At 34.5% G+C, this 15,304-nt stretch overlaps 2 protein-coding genes and 1 pseudogene across 2 annotated transcripts in view; 2 read left to right on the top strand and 1 right to left on the bottom strand.

Moving 5' to 3' along the window:
- Positions 1-15,304, top strand: part of LOC128074636 (uncharacterized) — a 964,422-nt gene that overhangs the window by 115,019 nt on the left and 834,099 nt on the right. The window lies entirely within an intron of this gene.
- Positions 1-15,304, bottom strand: part of LOC128074630 (uncharacterized) — a 620,087-nt pseudogene that overhangs the window by 192,945 nt on the left and 411,838 nt on the right.
- The window catches only part of RIT2 (Ras like without CAAX 2), a 189,627-nt gene that overhangs the window by 64,502 nt on the left and 109,821 nt on the right, over positions 1-15,304 (top strand). Inside the window, exon 3 of the mRNA XM_052670690.1 lies at positions 13,087-13,160. Coding sequence (XP_052526650.1) covers positions 13,087-13,160 — 74 coding nt within the window. The remainder of the gene's footprint in view (positions 1-13,086; positions 13,161-15,304) is intronic.

Raw genomic sequence — 15,304 nt, 5'->3', positions numbered from 1 at the left:
ACTACTGAGCAAAACCTTTGTCTTGGTCTTCACTGGCAGCCAGGCTTCTTGTGTCTCTCAGATCCCCAAACCTCACAGCCCTGAACTTGTAGGTGAGGCTATGAGAGCAAAATACAAGTTCAAGACTGTCTCATGTGACTGAATGTGTACAGGTCTATGGGGCGAATCATGTTCATCCCATGATCCCGAAGGAGCTGGCAGATGCAGTTGCTAAGCTGCTCTCCATTGTATTTGAAAAATTGTAACTATAAGGTGAAGTTTCTGCTGAATGGAAAATGGAAAACACCAGTCCTATTCCTAAGAAAGGGAGAAAAAAAAAGGGAACTATAGGCCTGTAAGCTTCAAATCTGTGCCTGGGAAAATCATTGAACAGATTCTTCTGGAAGACATGTTAGGACAAATGAGAGATAAGGAGGTGATCCAAGGCAGCCATAGTCTGTCATGGCACATAGTTTCTGACCAAATGGATGGTCTTTTTTGATAGAGTAATTGCATTGGTGGACAACTGATGGATAACTGATGATGTCTACTGGGCTTGTGCAGTGTCTTTCACAGGGTCTCATACCGCATCCTAATCTTTATCTTGGGAACACATATGTTCAAAGCATGGATATTTGGTGGAAAAGGAATTGTTGGAAGGTCAGCCAGAGAGCTGTGATAAATGGCTCTATGTCCAGGTGAAGACTGATGATGAGTGGTGTGCCTCAGGTGTTGTCTTGGGACCAGTGTCTTTACATTCTGAACAGTGACATAGGTGATGGGATCAAATGCAACCTCAGCAAGACTGCAGATGACAGCAAGCTGAGTGGTGAAAGCAATATGATGGAAGGAAGGGAATGCTTCCAAATGGATCTGAACAAGCTCAAAATGTGGGCATGTGACCTTCAACAAGGCCTCAGATATGTGTACAGACATGGAGAAAAACTGGAGAACAACCTCGCCAAGACACCTTTTATTAGTGGTCTTGGTAGATGTAGATCTTCATATGAGCCAGCAGTGTGCACTTACTGCTTGAAAGGCCAGTTATACCCTGGGCAGCATCAAAAAAGAGGTGACAGCAAGGCAAGGGTGGTAATTGTCTCCTCTACTCTTTTCCTGTGAAGCCTCATCTGGAGTAATGTATTCAAATCTGGGACACAGTATAAGAAAGAGTTGGAGCTATTGGAATGGGTCCAGGGGAGAGACCATGAAGATGCTCAGAGGGCTGGAGCACCTCTCCTATGAACACAGGCTGAGGGAGCCAGAGTTCAGTCTGAAGAAGAGAGAACTCCAGGGATATTTCACTGTGGCCTTCTAATACTCAAAAAGAGCTTATAAACAGGAACAATATAAACTTTTCATGCAGGTAAAGAGTGATAGAACACAGGGAGAAAATTGTAAACTTAAAGAAGAGAGATTTAGGTTAGATGTCATGGGAAATTTTCCTCTGAGATAGTGGTGAGGTACTGGAACAGGATGCCCAGAGAAGAAGGGATGTCCCATCCCTTCAGGTGTTCAAGGCTGTGGGGGAAGATGTAACTGTGAGCAAGTCAGCAAAGAGTTTATCAGACTCCTTGATAGACGCTATCAATGTGAAACCTTGTGAATCTGGAGTGTAAGACAGAGAGTAAATGGTATCTGTTTGAGTCTAAGGGTGAACAAGAGGTACTGTTTGTATGCATTGTTAATCTTATCACATTTAAGAAACCTTTCATCCTTTATCACTGTTGTTTGGAAGAAGTTAGGCCAATTAACTGATGAGAGGGACAGGAATTTCTGGATTGTAAGTGAATGGTATGTGAGATGTATGTTGAACACAATAAAGCAGAACGATTCTGAGAACTATTCTGACGCTACAAGAAACTGTGAGAGCTCTCTAACTTGACTGAACACCGACACAAGGCCAGGAAGAATGGGATGCTAGGTAAGCTGATCTAGTGCCTAGTTTAGTGGTTGGCAACCCCGTCCACAGCAGATGTTTTGAAATTACATGATGTTTAAGGTCCTTCCACTCGAAACCACTGTATGATTCTGTAATTCTGTTAATATGATATTTAAAATAGTTTAATCTCTCTCTCCGCTTTCTGTTGATTCTGGGGAAACATTTTTACATCAGTGTGAAGAAGACAGAGGACAATAAACTCTACTCAAAGCACATAAGGATAGGATAAATGTAATCTGATATTCTAGGTAAGAACAAAGCCACAGCAGATTTAATTCATTCACAGAGCCACAAAAACATCTTGTAATTAGTAGGAACAAAATAGCAGAAGCAAATAAACTATGATAGCTTTTGCTGAGCCCTAAGAAATGTGTTGGTTTCTGTTGCTGTGTTTTTTTTTGTTTGTTTGTTTGTTTTGTTTTGTTTTGTTTTTTACAGAGAGAACATATTTTATGTCTGGACCTACAACTGGTTTCATACATTTGGTCCACGGCCAATTGACTTATATTGTATGATTGTATGATGTTTAGAAGATTTTCTTTTTGTCCTTATTTAGTTTTGATTTTATATTTCATTTGTAAATTAACATGGCATTAAGTTTTAAGAAGAGTGTAAATAAAAATAGATCAGGTATCTCTGTAGCCTTCTCTTCTCCAGGCTGAACAACTCCCAACTCTCTCAGTCTGTCTTCATAGAGGAGCTGTTCCCTCCTTTGGAACAAATTTCTATGCCAAACACATACACATATTTCAAATACATTGATTTAAAAAATTAAAATAGAAGTAAATAGAAGCAAATAGACGTGGAAGTATTTACATGTTTTTCTTTCACTTATGTTTATCATATATAGGTGTAGTTATATTTTTGAATAATTTACTGGTCACTATGGAAAAATCAACACTTTTTAAGTTCAAGACTATTTTGAGGCAAGCATGCTTTTATTTAAGAGATAAAGCTATTTGTTGCTGTTTTTATTGTGTTGTTTTTTTTTTTTTCTCAACTGATTGTCTTAGTTTGGAAAAGTTAAGATGATGACAAATTCAGACTTCAGATACTGCAAGATACAAATAAATTTGCTTACACGTAATTGTACAAATCAGACTGTCAATATTTGTTTAAAATAAAGACTGAACATTGATTGAAAAAAATAATAACTAAAGTGTTATTTTAGTGCTTTCACTTCGAGTATAATTCTATTTCAAGATAAACAGAAATAACAATGCTACTTGAGGCTTGGTACAAGCATCGCAATTCTGAATTTTAAGACAGAAATACCATTTTTCTAAGTGAGTGGGGATGGGAAAGAATAAATTAATTAGATAGATATTATTTGGGCAAAATTTCAAAGAATAGCACTTTATGAAAATGAAATTATTTATTTCAGCATACATTTAATATTTAATTGCAGTCAACATTGGGAACAATTTCCAAAAGGCAATGGATGTGATTATTTTCTGGAACGAATGGATTAGAGCAATTTGCACTCTGTACGGTCTTTGGCAATATCACAACAAGTTAATGCAAATAGAGTGGCAGGAAAGGAAGCATGACATAGTGAGGCACACTGGACAGCTTCCAGGATGCTCATTAGCCATGTGACTTATCTTAAAATGAATACATAATTCAAAAGAAATGCAAAAGCATCTTCCTGTTTTGGTGAGATATCACTGCATGAGATTGTGTCAAATGAGCAGTTCAGGGCATTAAAGCTGTGTCAATGCCACTCTTTAATTGAAATGGGTGTGGGATGGGAGGCACTTTAATGCACATGAATTTCCATGAGGTTTTCTAACAAAGAAATGCATTCACCAATGCATTAAATATAATGCATTTAAACTCATCTTTAATATGATGATGGAAATGTGGAATTTCAGAAAAAAAGAAAAAAAATAAAACGTGACTGAAAAACATAATATATAGCACAGCAAAAATCCCCTCAAAACTATACATATATAAAAAGGAATACATCCATTACCAAGGTGTGGTATTGGGAAAAGTAGAAAATAAGAGAACAACATGTCCTATGAAAAAACAATTGCAATTCAAATTTATTTTTATAGTACTTATCAGGTTTCTAAATAATTTCCACTGTTATTTTAAACAAATATATATTTACACTCCAGTCCTAATTTATTTCTCATTCTCATTTTGCCATAGAAGGTAAAATATTTGGATCAGATTGAGCACGCAGCAGTTAGATTTGAGCTCCGAAATTATTTTTTCTATTGCAAAATTCATAAATCAATTGCTAAATAGTCACCATAGTCTTTCATTCATCATTTTTCATAGATTTATTATCCATATCTGAGATAGGATAAAGAACTCATATGAAATGACCTAGAATTAGTGAAGTTTGTCTCCACATTTTTCTCTGAGGATATTCAGAGTGATTTTGTAGACTTATCTAAACTATGTTTGTGTTCTATATTCATCATCATTTAGTATTGTAAATAGAGAATTCCAATGAATACTGTTGTGTGCATTTGAACTGTATTCGTAAGCATAATTTACATAATTCATTTTTATTTTTCTATCTGTTAGTATTGTAGAATTATAGAATCATATAACTCTTAGACTTGGAAAGGACCTTTAAAGGTTATCTAGTCCAACTCCCCTGCAATGAACAGGGACATGCTCAGCTACCCAGTGCCTGATCCAGCCTCATCTTGAAAGTCTTCAGGAACAGGGCAACCACCACATCTCTGGGCAACCTGTTCCAGTGCCTCACCACTCTCACTGTGAAAGACTTTTGAATATCTGAAGATATTCAAGACCTGCTTGGATACTTTATTGTGTAACCTACTGTGAAGAACCTACTTTAGGACTAGATGATCCCCAAAAGTCTCTTCCAACCTCTATGATTCTGTGATTTCTTTACTATTCTGTCTAAAGAAAGCAAATAGATGAACAACTCTATTTAATTTCCCAGACATGTCTGTCCAACATCTGTTTACTGTGTCTAGATTAGGGCAGATAAGTATTTCTCCTATGTAATGTCATGCCTCATAGTCACACTCATGAAAACACCACTGCTCTTTAATTGACAATTATTCATGCTTACCATCTATCTTTCATTAACACTCTTTTTGTTGGAATTAAGATATAATCCTGCCTTGACCATCTGTTCTTCCCCACTGAGAAAAGCATCAATGGAAGATCAAAACATAGTTTATAATCCTTCTATTCCTCTGCACACTTACTAGTTTAACTGTGTACCCGCTAAACAGAGAGAAGAAAAATAATTAATAGCTCTGTATAATAGCATGCCCTTTTAATTGCTATTTCTGAACACTGGATAGGTAGAGTAAATTTTAAGAAGAAAAAAATACCCTTTCCTTCTAAATTTGAAAATATCAGAGCATTTCGGATGTATATTCTGTAATAAGGATAGAATAAAAATTACTTGATAATAAATATCATACCCAGAGGTTAGAAAAAAATCAGTCAAGGATAGAATGATTTTTAAATAAGAAAATATTTATTTAAATATATAAAAATATTTTATGCTAGGCTGTTCTACATAAACATAAGCTTTTAGGGTTTTTCTTTTAGGGTTTTTTTGTTTGTTTGTTTTGTTTGTTTTGTTTGTTTTTTTTTTTTTTTTGTATCAGCTTCAGACAGGCTACAGACCTTGTATCTCAGAAAATAGTATGAATGATTTGACACATTCCAACAATCTTTCCCTCATCCTGCTTTTCTTCATCAAATTTCTAATAAGCTGGAGTATCAAAAGGAGTGGAAGAGTTGTTTTTCTAATCATAGACAAGCTTTTCCTCAGAGATGAGCTCTTCAAGCCTCCTTTAAGGCTTACAGTGATGAATCAAACATTGACCTGTCACAGAATTGGGACAGCACTTATCCCTTGGGTTCTGAGTTCTTATAGGGCTTTTAACAACATTCTCTATACACGCTTTCATCACATTGAACCACTCATGTAATCAGGAGTATTCAGTTCTCAGTTTATAGATGCTGATCAAGCATAAGTGTGAGCAATGTATCCATGTGGATGGTGACTTGAAAAAAAAGAATATGTAAATTTATTCAGAACTATAACCCACAGTGAAGTCACAGGTAGTTTTTTGGGCTTTAACTCAAAACGGAAATATACAGGAGTTCTAGAGCACGATTCATCTCACTCTGATGTTTACATTTCAGGTTGATCAGATGAATAATGTTCTCCAATGTTAAATACTACAGTGAAATCTCAGGATCTTAGAGCTATGTCAGGACAGCATGCCTTTTATCTCAGTCATAAGTACATAGAAGTTGAGAAGATTCAGAGGTCCTGGAAACTACATGGCTGAAGCTTCAGTGAACATAGAGACAAGTAACTATGACTGAGACCAAGAACTTAGAAGTCAAATTGAGACTTGTACTCTCTTAGATCACATGTAAAACTTGCTTTCCTGTTTCCTGTTTCCTGTATACCATCTTATGTAAAAAATATCTCTTAAATGATTTTTTGAAATTGGAAAAAAAGACTTAAGTTGTGGTTGGCTGGATATGGTGATTCATCTCACTAAATTCTAAATTTTTCATTACAAGAAAAATGTCTCTATTAACCTTTCTTTCATGGAAGCCAGCAGCCATCTACACCTTTCTAAATCCAAGGCACCATCCATGCTAATAGCCATGCAGATATAGTCACCTTAATTACTCCACCTGAAATTATGAGAAGTGAATTCATAGCTGTCAGATCCTCCCACTCAGTAGCACAATCGTGGACTTGAAAGAGTAGTGAAATTGCTACCTGCTATTCTTGTTCCCCAAGATAAGTGTACTTGGAATCGTGTTAATTATCATGTTTTGATTAAAGAAGACTACTTTGTTCACTTTGTTCATGTACATCTTTGAAGTAAATGACATTTTTCTGGAAGCAGAGAAAGTAATGATATTTCTTTATTAAGTATTAGTGCATTATCTACATTGCAAGTGGCTTCTAGTAGTAAAGCATGTGCTACAACAAAGATCTGCTGAAATTATCTTTAATTCTGATTTGCAAACAAACAAACAAAAGAAACATTTGCAAGAATTTGTATTTTCTATTCTAGAACTGATTCTAAAAGAAATACTTGTCACTCAAGTGAATAATCTTATTCATACAGATGAGATAACCTATAAGAAAAATATAATTCATAATGATGCATATAAATTTGATCATTTCTCTGCATACTTGAATATTAAAATCCAGTGGTTACTTTATTGATAATAGCATTCTTATCATAATTGATAGTTGCTGCACTGGGCCACATTACTCAGTTAGACTTTGTCAGACTTTGATCCAAACTTCGGCCATAACCAAGTCTCTCTGTGGAAGGAAATCATTTATAGGAGGTGACATATCCCATATACAGGAGAATTCTACATTCCGTTACATTATTGCTATGTAAGAATACAATCAGATTCTCCATCCACATGTCTATGAGTTTTGCATTCAACCTTCCTTGTCATTTCCATGACAATATTCAGTTCATTTCAGGAGGACAAAGTGAACTAAAAGTTAAGAGCTGTTCTGTATTCCAACTTACATTTGGAAGTTTGTTTTTTGGCTTACGGAATTGAGAAAATGGAGAATTGCATCTTCAAATGAAATTATTAATGACAACAAAAGTATATAACAGTACTATTCACTCGAATTTGGCAAGATCATTTGAAAACAATGTTAAATATTTTCTGAAGATATATAGGTCCAAGACTGTGGTTTAATATCTGGGAATACATCTATGGCAATTTGAATACTAAAATAAAAACTGAGAGAAAATGCCATGTTTCTCATCATGCAACTGAATATATAATGAAAAAAAGTATGAATTTCTTTCATAAGAAGCACTTAACATAACTATTTCCTTTTTGTTTGTTTGTTTATTTCAATTTTCTCAAGGTCTTTTCTATAGATTTTCTGAAAGAATAAGGGTTAAAATAGGTATTAACTACATTCAATGTTGCATTACTTAACTACTTTAGTTTCACAGAAATGTAAAGAACAGCAGAGCACATATTTACTGAAGAAGGAATTTTCTTTTGTGAGTTTGGAAAGGCATTGGCCATCCTTTTTGTGTGCTACAAAATTTCAGCAAGACTCTTCCGCTAGAAATGATGTTGCCTGTTATAATCATTTATTCTCTTGACACAAAACTGAGCAAAATCTGAAAGATCTGACAAAGCTAAAAAAATGACAGATTACCATCAAATGTGTTTCAATGTTGAAAATAAAAAACAGCAGGGCTGGAAGAAATAATCTGAAGTATTCTTCACCGTTGGTATAATGGAATTAAGTAACACTAGGAAGAACTGGAAATAGGGTGTTGCAGTATCATAGTTACTAGTCTGATGTGGTATGTGAGTGCCCAGTTTTCCTATTTGCTGTATTTAAAGAATATTGCTATCTACATTAGTATTTACAGATCAAATCTGTCTGTTCTACACTTCCAAGCTATTCATTGCTTCCTCTATGTGTAGAACTCACAGGAAGGCAACGGCAAGTGACTTACTGTCACTGACTACAAACTGCTGATATCAATGCTCTACCAAATTAGAGAACACTCCTACTCCAGGAGCACAATTTCAAAATGCCGTGGTTTTATGATGTTTGGTTATCAGTATTCCACATGATAACATCATGCAGTGCACAGGAGGTGAAGACTTAATGCTCCAGGTCCAGCCACCTGTCCTGGAAGAGAACTACTACATTCCGCAGAGGACTGTTCGCTGTTCTGTTATTATTTCTGCTCAGAGGGAGATGATAAAAGCCCTTCGTAGGTCACCTGATGGCCCTTTTTCGATCATCTGGCTCGCCTCTGTTATATGCCATATCATCACAGCATGAGAGTAAGGCCTTTGGCTTTTGGACACTCTCATTTAATTTGATTTATTAGTTTCAATTCTAATTATATTGTATTATATTGTATTATAGTGTGTTATCTTGCATTCCAATATGTTATTTAGTAAAATAGTTTGTTTCTCCTCAGATGATGGCCGTTGCTTTGTTTTTGGGTCCATCTCTCTACCCTTTTTCCTTTTTTCTCTGATTCTCTTTTTCTTTTTTTCCATTTTCCTGGGACACAGATACACATAACCCTAACCCTAACCCTCCTCCCCGCTAGTCATGCAACAGGGCCAAACTGCCCATGAACCATTGACACATGACAAAGAAAGTCATGAGACCAATAGATTCTGATGGCCAATTACTGTGACATTAATATTTTTTATCTCAAACAAGCACATACATGTAGTAGCTGGTACAGTGGTTTAGATCTTTCTTTGTCCACTCTCTTCGTATTTGAAAATTCCTTGTTGTAAGCAGAAAGAGAATGTAAATAGCAAATGACTAATAATCATTTTATATTCAGAAGCATTCCTGAATTAAAACGCATATGTAGCAGATAATATAAGCACAACAAGATCTGAGTCCCTGCTATCTCTCTGACATACAAGGAGGACAACAAGAGGCAGAATTCCAGGTGTGACTGAGCTTGGACTTCCTTCTGTTGTCATCTTTTTAGCCAAATAAAATATACCTTGGCTGATCTGTATATGAGATAATCTTCAGTCTAGTAGATAGAATGTTTATCTAGAAGTCATAGAAGCAGAACTAACAAATGAAAGGAGGAAGCTACTGACCTACTTTTCAGGGATTGGGATATGTCTGTGATGCAGAAAAAAAGCCTATTGCAACATTCCTTTAAACTGCACACCAACCAAATCTATTTGTCATGAAGAAGTTACCTGCTCATAGCAGAAAAAGAGCTTTGATACATTTTTAATGAATCTAGATTCTCCTGTGCTAAAATAAATGAGAGTAACACAAGCCTACATTAATTATTGTTCTTCTGTCTCCAAAGAGATGTCCTTCAAAAATGAAAGATGAAAAAAAAAATATTTTCACTTTCTTAAAAAAAAAAAAGGCTTAAACAACCTTTTATTTCTTTTATCTTATTAATAAAGCTAAAAAGAACAATCAATTTAAATTTATTGATTTAAATGAGATATTCATTAAAGGAGGAAATAATAATAACATAATTAAATGTCAATTATAAAATAGATGGAGCTCAGTTTGATCTTTCTGTATGGAAAAAAACATATTTTAAAAACAGAGGTTTTGATATGTATTTTAACTATTCATTTAACAAATTAGTTAACTGTTACATAAACTACACAATGACACAGATTTTCTTTTTTCTTTGATATCTTGGAAATGCTTACTCTTACATTCTGTATTTGAATTACTGTAAATCATAACAATAAAAATAGGCTGCATCCTTATTATTTCTTATAATATCCTATCTATCTGCTGCATTTTAATGAAACCAAAATTTGAGACCTTTCAATTAGTTTCAAAGGAAGATTTCTACTCAAGTTAATACAATAAAATTAGTCTGATTAAGGCCAAGCTAGATGGGGCACTGGGTATCCTGATCTAGCTCTTGATCTAATGATAGGCAACCATGCTAAGAGCATGAGTCATGGGTCTTGGAACTAGGAGATCTTTGAGATCCCTTCTATTGCATTCTGTGATTCTGTGCTTCCATGTGATTAACTGTCTGATGTGCTATTATTATTTTTTTTCTCTCTCTCTTTTTCTTTAAAAACAAACAAACAAACAAACAAACAAACTTGTTCTACTATTTTTCTGCAACTCCAGATGGTTTTATGTTTAAATAAATTTTAAAAGGATAACTCCTTAGGGCTGAAGGATGTAAAATCCAAATATACATGATCTAATAGCTACCAATTATCTTTAAATGGAATACTGTATAAATTAATTAGATGAAAGAAAATGTAATGTACTCAAAGATGATGAAGAGTGTAAATATACCAGACAGTATTTGTAATAATGAAAGATTTTTCAAAGAGATAAGATTAGACAGCAAATTTACTAATGCTCCTTATGAAGGCTTTCCTGCTTTGCCTATGCAAAGAGATTGTATGTCAGTGCTGCGTCTTCCCTTCTTCTCATTCCACATAAAAAGAATGTGCTCCTTTCTGATTTTAGGGTTTCTCAGTTTCCTTATTATGACTGTAATATGTATTACATTGCATACAGTAAAGATACAGCTATAATGTTTAGCATTATAATTATGAATAGGAATATATTGATTGAGTTCAGTATATGGATATGTGTGTAATTCTGGATCTGCCTATGCTCATCAGTTCAGTTGAGTAAAATAAAGACATCTATCAACATCATCCTTTACTCTGATCTCTTTCCATTACCTCCTCAGATGAAATTCCATTTTAAGAATGAACTGTATTTCTGAACTAAATGGTACAGCTCTTCCACTCTTACCTTTTCTTCCAACTCCATACAGCATAGGATGGGAAGCATGATTTTTGATTTATGAATCATATATCCTATGCTGAAAATAAAGATTATCCTAATAGCCCAGGAGATCAACAAATAAACCAGGTAAATGGTAAGATCTGCTTCAAAGATTATGAACCTGCTAGGCCATGAGTGTGTGCTATGATCTATTATCTGGTATCAGGATATGAACTCACTTCCCTTGATCTTGAGCAAAGACTTCAAGCTAAATTTATGTGAGTTATATGTTAATTACATAAAAATGAATGCAATGCAAATGGACACCCACCTGCATATAAATATAATTTTTTAATATTTGTCATATTATTTATATTAAATAAAAATCATGTTTGATAGTATATGTTTCCATGTGCATATAATTTTCATTTTTAGTTAAAAATAAAAAAGTAAATTACTGCATGCATCCTTGTTGTGCCAAAACAGATTAAATAACCTAAGCAGTCTAATTCAATCTATATGGTTCTTTTTTTATATTAAAGTTCTTATTCAGTAATACCTATAAAGAGATCTATTGACTGAAACACATGCTGGTTGGAGTGCTTTGGCTTTCTCAGTAAGACAGTGTATCATGCATTTAATTAAGCCTCTGGGTCATCATAATATCAGTGGGATGATCAGTAGTATTTGTTTAAAACAATACATGTTCCATGTCAGTAATTTGCTGAACTCAGGCCTAAAGAGGCAAGAGATTCATGGAAATTACTGTACATGATTATGTCATTAAAGATAGCCTGTCAGTGGCGATGCAGGAGTGAACCAAGGTAATGACATACATAATACTTCATATTTTAGCTTTTTTTTTTTTTTCTTCATGTAGATACAGACTGGGTTTTTACATACTTTTATAAAGTGTTGTATAAAATATGAAACGTATGGCACAAATTTGAATGTCTTGAGAATTCCTGCTACTTTCTGATTAATCCCACTGGGACCCTGGTCTTCAGAGACCTCTTCAGACAGGGCTTGCAAAGTGAGCTGTTGGACATGGTCAACCATATATTCATATTGATTAATGGCACTTCTCAAATACATTAAATTCACTTGTCTTGTCTTCACATCTCAGTATGTAGCCAAACCAAAATCACTCAAATTGCTATGCATTACTGCTTAATTAGACAGAATAGATAATTTGTGAGACTCAAGTACAAACATGGCCTGATTACTGAGCTGTGTTTAATCTTAGGAGGGAAACACAAATATTGAGAGTAGAATGAAATTGAAATGTGAGGAAAATGGTTTCTGCAAATAGTAGATCTTCTGTTTTGTTTTTCAGTTTCCAAATTTATCTTGACAAAAGCATGACCTAGGGGCATGGTCCAACAAACATATTTTTTCCCTTTCAAGCAGTGCTGAATGTGAAGACTCTGACTACAGAATTTATTTTTAAAAAATTGATTTACATCCTGGTCAGACATACGCAGTGTCTAATTAATTGTTCCAGGAAATCTGATCCAGAAGTCCCCATCAGCTACAGGGAGACTTTTTCAGTAATTCAGACAAAGTTTTTTCTTGAAATTATTTGCTGGAAAGGCTCTGTGGAAAGCTGATGCCTAGCACCAGAATAGAGACCCTGAATATTGGTGACTCAAGCAACAGTGTGGTGTGAACTATGCTTTTAAATCCAGGTAAATTTACTGTTACATTACTTTGAAATAGTGCAATAGAAAAGATAAGGGTAATGCTTTTCACTATTTTAGGATTTTGGAAAAGGTATTAGTTACTGAAAAGAAAGAAAAGTTAGTTCAAACAGGAGAGTTTTTAGAAAGTCTACTCCAGGTTAGAAGAGCTACTTTTTTTGCTTTTCTCTGAGCCATTCCTATGTGTTGCATTGTGCTTTTTTCAGAGGATGCCTATAAAACTCAAGTCCGAATTGATGATGAACCAGCCTATTTGGACATTCTAGACACTGCTGGACAGGTGAGTAGTTTTCCAGTGTAAACTGTTCTATTAGAGATAAAAGAACTCAACCTTAGATATATGGGACACAGAGTGAGAAACAAGCTCCCTTATTTAAACATAAAGGGAGCAATCATAGAATAATATTGAGGAATTATCAAAGGAGATGATACTGTTTCTGTGATATATTACAATTTCAAAATCTGACAAGAAAAGACAGAAAAATTAAATCATGTAGAAGCTAAAAAGCTCTTTCTTTCTTTTTCTCATGTACGCAGACATATCTATCACAGGAATGAGATGAATAAATGGTACAGTTAATTTGTCTTTTCTACTTTTCATCAATGATTTTTTTATATACTGCAGGAAATTTCTAATATACTTGTAGATGAAATATTTTGTTACCATTCTTCTTCTTCGCAGATTATGTTTAAACATTGAATGTTCACTTGAAGGTGAAAAAAAAATAATAGATACTGCTCAAGTAATGCACAGTGTATGTATAGCATGCATATGTGTGTGTGAACATCAGTCAAGGAATTACATTTTTCACAGACGCTAAGGTAAAAGAGGGATTCCAAGAAATATGGGTTTTTTTCATCTCAAAACTTTATTATTGTTTAATCAAAATGTTGCAGCTGTTTTGATCTTCTCCTGAGTGAGGTAAGTGTCTGGTACTCTTTGAAGGTTTTGATAGATTCAAGCTTTCATAGCATAAGCACATCTTTTACAGGAATAATCAGTCAACAGGAACAGAAAATCCTTAAAAAAGTGAGCTAGGAAGCCTGAAAACCTTGATCTTGCCTTCCCAAAAACATCTGAATGTACCTAAGCTCTTCACTGCAGATAGTAGGAAATGCTGTGTACTACCAGGAATTAGAACAGCATTAAGTTAAATAAGGCTGAAAGTAATCCAGAAGGATTGTGGTGGAAGTTTTATGTCTGAACAAAATACAGGCCAATTTCAAAGTAAACTCAACTGACTTCCAGGGATCAAAAGATGTCCTGAATTATTGTTCCTTGACCCCAAATGTTACAGTCCTAGCAGCTAACCAGTCATTTGCTGCTGGGTCTCCAGTAAAAGTATTTGATTTTTGAGAAAAGTCAAACTAGATTTTAAGGAAAGTCTCCAAACTGTGAATTTAATTGACGTATAAATTATTACTGAAATAGGCTCAAGAACTTTCCCGTTTTAATTATAATTATTATAATTAATATAATATATTCTAATATATTATAATATCATATTATTATAATTCTAATTATAATAATATAATTATTTTTATACATTATAAACATTATATATATATATAAACATTATAATTCTAGCATAGCATTAGAAATTTTTTCAATGGGAAAACACTGTTTTAACATATAGTTAAGAATATGTTTGAAAATATCAGCACTTTTGATGGAGAAAGGGAAGGAGCATCTTTTCTCATTCAGGAGATTTGAGCCTTGTAACTTCAGTCCTTTTTGTCATTAGTTTTGCAAGTTTTGTCATTAGTATGCAATTATTAGAGGAAATACGTCTCCAGCTGTTTAATATTGTAAAGTTTTATGTGTTTGTTAGTGTTCATGTGTTAAAGTTTTATGTCATGTGTTAGCCTTTAAAATGGTCTGCTATCTATGTCTACATCATTCTACACCTAAATTCATTTAGTCTGATATTGTAGAGTTAAAACGCTAAAAGCAATTACTTCCTTACCCAGAACTGAAGTGATGAATCGAGTTTGTACAGCCAGCCTTTTTCTAATGGAAAGTAGAGCAGAATAACATACAATTTTTCTCTTCATAGGTATATTCCCAGTATTCTGGGAATTTGTTTTTCTCTCCCCTACGAAGGTTGTCTGAGGGAGCTAGGCTCACTCAACCTGAAGAAGAGAAGGCTGCAAGCCTTCTCTCATTGCAGCCTTCTAGTATTTAAAAGGGGATTACAAACAGGAGAGGAATCAACATTTACTCGGGTAGATAGTGATGGAAAAAGGGGGAATTGTTTTAAGCTCAAGGATGGAAGGTTTAAATTGGTCGTCACAGGTAGTTGTTCACAGAGGAAGGGTGAGGTCCTGGAACAGTCTTCCCTGAGAGGCTGCGGAAGCTCCACTCTTGGATGTGCTTAGAACAGGCTGGATGGGGCCCTGGGTAAACTGGTCTAGTATCAGATA

Source organism: Tympanuchus pallidicinctus, unplaced genomic scaffold (genome assembly GCF_026119805.1).
Source record: "Tympanuchus pallidicinctus isolate F22 unplaced genomic scaffold, pur_lepc_1.0 scaffold9, whole genome shotgun sequence".
In the NCBI taxonomy this organism is placed as follows: Eukaryota; Metazoa; Chordata; class Aves; order Galliformes; family Phasianidae; genus Tympanuchus; species Tympanuchus pallidicinctus.
The sequence above is the reverse complement of the archived record's forward strand: the minus strand, read 5'-3'. Positions and strand labels throughout refer to the sequence as shown.